Source organism: Martes martes, assembly GCF_963455335.1.
Source record: "Martes martes genome assembly, chromosome: 10".
NCBI classification, from domain to species: Eukaryota; Metazoa; Chordata; class Mammalia; order Carnivora; family Mustelidae; genus Martes; species Martes martes.
Window position 1 is genome coordinate 52,492,812 of NC_137898.1, and position 7,748 is coordinate 52,500,559.

At 38.8% G+C, this 7,748-nt stretch overlaps 1 protein-coding gene across 1 annotated transcript; it reads right to left on the reverse strand.

Annotated features, from left to right (window-relative positions):
• Positions 1-5,599: 5,599 nt before the first annotated feature.
• Positions 5,600-6,535, reverse strand: LOC308350816 (olfactory receptor 5M5-like; the record flags this gene model as incomplete). Its single annotated transcript, XM_080816295.1, has 1 exon — positions 5,600-6,535. The coding sequence occupies one exon, from the start codon at positions 6,533-6,535 to the stop codon at positions 5,600-5,602; it is 936 nt and encodes a 311-aa protein (XP_080672421.1).
• Positions 6,536-7,748: the final 1,213 nt, after the last annotated feature.

Sequence of the window (7,748 nt, forward strand, 5' to 3'; positions counted from 1 at the left end):
CTGTACTAAGTTTTCCAATCAAGTAGATGAAATTAAAAAAAAAAAATCCATTATTGGATGCGTTGCAAACTTCCATGCTTTGTAGAGACATTTTTTACAGGTAAGAATTTTCCAAATACTTGTTTCAAATCAAAGATTCTTTAAGTTGAATACTATCAGAAGTGGGAGTCTGGTTATTAAAGATAAAAGCTTTATACTTTTAAATGTTTAAAATATACCTTAGCATATCCTGTACTATTTGGTTCCAGAGTAACCCTACAAGAGATGATTTTCCCCATTTTCTAGATGAAAGCCAAGTCTGGGATGGACCAACCCACTTGATCGATACTATGGTTCAGAGCAGATCTGGGGCTCAAGTGAGGACCTCGCATTCCATCTCTGTTCTCCTCCTTTCTACCCCACCAGAAATGCTAAAGGCTTTGAAGCTCTGCTTTTTTGAGAACACATTTCTTTTTTAAGATTTTATTTATTTATTTGAGTGAGAGAGAGAGAGAACACTAGTAGAGGCAGAGAGAGAGGGAGAAGCAAGCTCCCCTGCTGGGCAGGGAGCCTGGTACGGGGCTTGACCCCAGGCCCCTGAGATCATGACCTGAGTCAAAGGCAGGTGATAAGCAACTGAGCCACCCAGGCACCCCAAGACCACATTTTTGGGTTTTTTTTTTTTTTTGATAAGCATACATTTGTTTCAGGCCTCAGCATGATTTATTTTGTTTGGAATGCTGACAGGTGTCACCTATCCCCAAATGTGAATTTACACTGTGTGATCAGAAGTCCGTTACAGGTTTAGTGAAGTGATCACATAGACACAGCCTCCTTTTGATAAACTTAATAATTTAATGTCCTGGGAACATGAATAGGCCAGGATGGCAAAGCTTAGCAGACAGCCCTTTAACACCTAATCAGTTAAAGCGGAACAGAGTATTATACTCTTAGATTAAAGGCCACAGTGTTATTTTGTGCCTACGGACACCTTAGGAACTATTTGTGGTGTGTGGTAAATATAAGAAGGAAATATAGTCCAACGTTTGTGGAAGATATTTTAACATTTTTTATAAAAATGACTCCCCTCAACATAAATAGCATTAATTAGAATTTCTTTCCAAGTTGCTACATTATGACTACATTAATTTTACCATTAATTTTACATTATTACATTTGTAATTTTACCATTGCTGTATCACTTTTACCATTCATTTAGACTCTGCCTCTGAAAGATTTGTAAGGAAAGTTCCTCTCTAGTTTTGCTAAGGCAGATGATAAGGGAAGATACTATTTATGATACCAGCTTTCAGATGAAATAGGAGATGATAGCGACAAGGAGAGTTAAAAACGGGTTTAAGAGGAAAGACACTGAAGATGGAATAAAAACCTATGGAAATCCAGAGGTGAAACTAGGAGCTCTCTGTACTGTACTCTTGCCCACCCACGTATGAGAAACCTACAGGGGTGTGGCGCACCGAGCAGAAGTGACACAGAGCAGGGCTGGAGAGTGCGAGACTGGCCAGTTCCTTGTTCTAGTCCTTCTCCCTGTATCATGCCCCCTGTGGAGGGCAAACAGGACTGACTGAAAGGAGGGGCAGAAGCTGCAGTGGGCAACTGTCCAGGTGCCAAAGTGGTCCACGCAGCCAAGCAAAGCAAGGGAGCTGGTAGAAATAAAACATTTTCTTTCAGGACACAGACTCTCATTTTCTGAGAACTATTAGGACAGGTCAGCTGTTGTAAAGGTGTCAGAATTACTTGTTTTTTAAAAATAAAGATTACCTTTTCCTTGCTGCAATTTTCATGGTCTTACCAGAGATGGAAGTTCTTTTTAAAATGTTTGTATTTTTGTGGCAAAAAAAAAAAAAAGAAGAAGAAGAAGAGCTTGAAAGAATAGGGCTTAATCTGTCACCTTCCCAGGAGCCTCAACTCCCCAAGTTCTGACGTCAGTGGCTCCCTGTCTCTCTGGTGGATGGGCCCCTTAATTGTAGGCAGGCAGGAACTACTCTTGAGCTCTGAATTAACATCTTCCTACTCTACCTTATTCTCCAAAGAATGCTAGGATTGTACATCCAGGACAGAATTGAGTATTTGGGGACACACATATGAGATTTTAAAATTCTTCAGTTTTTGAAATACTTACTATATATCAAATAATACAAAAGAAAATGATCAGTATTTGCCTTCTGATCAACATCTAAAAAATGATCAACATCTAAAAAATCCTTTGGCCTATTTCTAAGCATGACAAATCAGTAGTGTACCAAATGAGAAATAAGGCATTTAAATTTAAGCTGATTAAAAATTCAGAATTGATATGCAAATGAGTATAAATTTATATTTATGCATTTTATTTATGGTTTAGTTACATATTACATTTGTTAATGGAAACTGTCTATGTGGTGAATGTTGCCAAATAACATCCATTTTTAGGATTACCATGAGGAAAATGGATTTACATTTTATTTATATGTGAGAACAGTTTTATTATTTTCACTTTCAATGAAATCTTAGACTCTGAAAATCCAATAAAAGTAAAACATTTTTATTTTGGTAACATTACATATTAAGATATTTGTTTATTTTATTATTTATTTATTTGGGGCTGAAAAATTAGTATAATTAAGATGAGTACTGATTAAAAGAGCCTCACTTTATAAGTGAACAAAGATGCATATTCATGTTGATTTCTCATATGGCTTAAATATTGTCATTTTAATACTATACACATGTATAGCATGCTATATATATATTTTTTAATGTCAGTAATTGATTGGATTCTGCACCTGAGACTTTTCTTTTCAACATTTGGGAAGGCATAATGGAGAAAGCATTATGACATATTGTCTTGAGTTCTCTCTAAAAAGAACTGAAGAACTGATGACACTCACCCTTAGACCAAGCAGTCCTTTGAAGACATAAGTATAATTCATTTGCCAAGAGACATGTATTAAAACATATATCTACTTACTATTTTTTTCTCTTTCTAAACTAAACTGACATGGAAGTAGTTCCAAAAATATTCAAGAAATGGGATATGGTGTGGGGCACCTGGGTGGCTCTATTTGGTAGTGTCCTCTTGATTTTGGCTCAGGTCATGATCTCAGGGTGGTGGGATGGAGCCCTGTGTCAGGCTCTGTGCTGAGTGTGGAGCCTGCTTAGGATTCTCTCTCTCCTTCTTCCTCTGCCCCTCCCCCCAATCTTACCCCCTATCCCCCCGACTCCCGCTCTGACCCTTCAGGTGCTCTCTTTCAAAAAAAAAAAAAAAAAAGTGTGCCAGAGAAAGAGAGAGAGGGAGAAAGAAAGAAAGAAAGAAATGGGTACGGCTTTTTATTGAAAACATAAATTTCTCATCTGAGTGTTGGTACTTGCTCATTTTCTTTATCTCAACTAATGGCAACCTCTTCCTATGGTAACCGTCCCTTGCCTGTCACAGTCGGTTGTCAACTCTAGCTATCACCATCTTCCCAATAGACCAACTTCCCCGATGCATCCTCTGTAATGGCCAGGTTTTGTTACATTTGTATGTGTTCCTGTCTTAAAGATGTTAGCCTCCTTTGTGGCACTTGAGTGGTACAGTCAGAAGAGCCACCAACCCCCAGTTTTCGATCAGGTTGTGATCTCTGGGTAATGAGATGGAGTCCCGAGTTGGGCTGCATGCTCAGTGCAGAGTCTGATTGGGACTCTCTCTCCCTCTGATTCTCTGCCCCTCCTCCCTCCTGCTCTCTCTCAAATAAATAAATAAATCTTTAAAAAAAAAAAAAGATATTAGCCTCTTGGGGGAGCGGGTGCGGATATTGAAGAATGGTGTTCCTGCCATGACTGCATTAACTCCCTTCCCTCTGTTACTTTCCAGCCACAGGACCATTGCTGGGCAGCATGTCCACCCACCCACGGGAATCAGGAATAAATGTAGAAGAGTTCGGTTTGGTTCAGCAGACAGAGCTGTGGTAGTTGTTGGGGTGCAAAGTGAACAGATCTTTTTAGTCTCCAGGAGCTCGTGCTTCAGTAATCTGTCTCATATTATCCTTCAGCATCATCCTGCCCATTCGCATGCTCCTCTTTTGTTCGTTGTTGTGCAAGCTCTCGAACGTCCTGGCCTTGGTGTGGAAGAAAGGTGTGAAACCTTTCCTCACTTTGTTCTTTAATTCTGGTACTAGCTTTCTTTTTAATCACAGCCAACACCCCATCCGCAAGTGTTTCAGAGAGCCTCCAATTTAAGTCTCCAGAAAGCTTTCTGAGCTAAGTAAAAGACATTCTAAACATTTAACTCTTTTTTATTTTTCTAAATTACTAGATCGTAAGCAGCAATAAAATAAAAGGTGGCATCACAGTATCTGAAGTGTTAATCTGGGGGCAACGGGAATCCCTTAGTTTCTTGAGTAATTTTAAATTTCTATGTAATTGATTGGTGATATATGTTCTTAGCTATTTAAAAAAACTCAAAACAATAATGACATTTGAAAACAACTTAGGGAGAAAATCTAATGGTTTATGGCAGATTTGTACATCTTAAGAATGATTTTGGATGAAATATTAAAATGGAGGCTTGGAAAGATCATAGAATGCTCCTATTCTTGCCTAAATAAAAAATTAAAGGAGATTTTTCTTGCTCCTCTCCTCAACAACAGCAAGAATTTATAGATTTATATAGATTTCTAAGAAAGTGGGACAGTCAGATCTGTGAAAATAGAAATAAAGAACATGGAAACTGTTGCAAAACGAAAGTATTTCTCTAGATCATTCAGATTATTTAAGACAATAATTTCATTTCTCAGAAACACGCATACTCTGGCCTGGTTATCTTCAGAGACTCTCCCTGTTTCCCTTTCTTGAGATCAGGTAGGACTCGCCCCTCCCCCATCCCTACTACACTGCACTGTAGCTGGGCTTCCCAGAGCCTAGAGAAAAATTAAACTCTGGTGGTTGAGTAAACGACCACTTTGTCTCTGAAAGTAGCCTAAACCTTATCACTTCTAATTAAACAAACAAAATCCCCCACATTTCACTGATTAATAGTTTTTCTATTTTTTCCTCCCCTTATTCTTGCTATAATACCATTATATCTACTGTTCATTTTAAACATGCAATATTTCAACTACATTTAGATTAACTAAGTTTCTCACGATCTGGTCTTGAAACTGAAGTACTATCTATCGTAGTACGTTATGAAGAAATATGTTTCAAGACGAACAAGTGATTTGCTATAATATAGGCCATTTTATGCAGGAAAATGTTTCTAATAACATAGACTTTCATGTGTGGGGTTTTGTACTCAGGTTCAGTAATTTATAGTTGCACCCAGAATGTTGCTTTTTGGGATCTTTTTAAAGTTTAGAACTCATATTATTACCCAATTGGTAGTCAGCCACTTCATTTTCAACATATGAAGGATGTAGCTGTTAACTATGTAGCTTGTAAATAGATTCTGATTAGTCCACGATAACTGGTTGGATTCAATATTACCACGTCAAGCAAGTGGCCTGGTACTTCTGGTCTTTACAGAAAATTCCCAACTGGCTGGACTGCATGGCAGCGGGCCTGCTAAATTTCAGTCAAGTTGGTTATACTGTGTCAGCATATCCTACTTCCCCAAAGCTACATCCTGCCAACTCACTCACTATGGCTGTTTGCCCTCTAGCATCTTTTTCAGGGTGTCCTTTACTTCCGTGTTCCTCAGGGTATAGATCAGGGGGTTGAGCAGGGGAATTACGAGACTATAAAACACAGAGACCACTTTGTTGGACTGCCATGAATCCCCTGCCTTGGGATGCTGCAGGTACATGAAAAACAGGGTCCCGTAGAAGATGATGACCACAGTGAGGTGGGAGGCGCAGGTAGAGAAGGCTTTGCACTTGCCTTCCGAAGACTGGATTTTTATAATGGAAAGGAGGATACAAATGTAGGAGATAAGAACCGTCAGGAGGGATCCAGTGAGGTTCACTGCTGAGAAGATCAAGAGCTGCTTCTCTTTGTTGCCGGTGTCTGAGCAGGAGAGGGCCAGGAGAGGGGGGTCAGCACAGTAGAAGTGGTGGATGATGTTGGAGTCGCAGAAGGACAACTGGAAAGTCAGAACTGTTTGTATTACAGAGTTCAGGAAGCCGTAGGTGTAGACCCCTATCACCAACTCCTTGCAGACCCGCTGAGTCATAATGGCTGTGTAGATCAGGGGGTTGCAGATAGCCATGTAGCGGTCATAGGCCATTGTGGCCAAGAGGAAGCATTCAGTGGTGGCAAAAGCACTGGAGAAGTACAGCTGGGCAAAGCAGCCTGAAAAGGAGATGGTTTTTTTCTTCACCAATAAATTCTGCAGCATCTTGGGCCCAATGGAAGATGAGTAACAAACATCGATGAATGCCAGGTGGCTGAGGAAATAGTACATGGGGGTGTGGAGCTTCAAGTCCACCTTGATGAGCAGGATCATGCCAAGATTTCCTACCAAGGTGATGAGATAAATTACCAAGAACACCACAAAGAGGGGAAGCTGGAGCTCTGGACGGTCAGTGAATCCCATAAGGAAAAATTCCGTCACTGTGGTCTGATTGCCTCTTGCCATTTTGTTCTCTCTCTTGTTGGAAAAAGAAGAAATATGGCTTCAAAATGATTAGACTGAAAATAAAAGCTTCTTACCTCCTTGTTCCAGTAGCAGATGACAGAAATGTGGCTTCACAATCCCAGCATTAAAGACTGTCATTAGCGACAGGGCTTTATTCTGCCAAAAGAGACTCAGGAGTCGGAGCCCATCCATTTTCTCTTCAGAGGGAGACTGACCGACTGACCTCCAGGTAAGCTGCACCAACTTACATGCCCAACAACATTGTACGAGAATACTGGTTTTCCCACAAAACCCAGATCTTATCAAATTTCAAACCTTTGCCACCATGATGGTGAATTCTGGGCAACTCGTGTCATCTTGATTTTTAAAAATGATGAGTAGGAGTTAATAACATTTTTCAAACAATTATTTGCATGTGTATTTCTTTTTCATGACTGCTCAGTTCGGTCCCTTTGATAATTTTCCCATTAGGTTGTGGGTCTTCTAAGCATTTTATTTACAGGGACTCTTTGTTTATTAAGGAAAGCAGCCATTTGTTTGATAACGTGTACTGCAAATTATTTCTTAGTTTGTCACTCAACATTGGTGTGTTATTTTTTTCTTTGTGCTATATGGTAAATTTTAAAGAGTTTGGTGTCAACTTTATCAATCTTTTTTTGAATTCTGATGTTTGTGACATAGTTAAATAAGCTTTCCTTGATAAAAAATATTTTAAAAATTATCTCTTGCTCTATTCTGAGCTTTATCGGATTTAATTTTTTCAATTAGCAATAATTGCACCTCGGATAAACCTCATTGACTATGATACTGCCACTGCGCAAAGCTATCGGATTTAATTTTTTGTTACAACCCTTGCTCTATCTGGAGTTTAATGTTGATATAAAGAATGAAGTAATCAACTCTTTTCACTTATTTGCCCAAATAGCTAACCAGGTGTTCTAATGCCATTTGTCAGTGTAACAATCTTCCAGTTGATTTTGTTGATTTAAAACTCCAGCCTTATCATAGAGTAAAACATTCATAAGTAATTGGGTTGATTTCTGATTCATTTTCTTTGTAGTCTCTTCTAGAACAAGGACCAAACATTTAAATGTAATACTGTAGAATTGATTTTAGTAACTGGTAATTGATTTTAGTAACAAAATTTCTGGCTATTTTCACATATATATTTTCCAGATGAACTTTGGCATTATTTTATCAAGTTCCAAAAAAA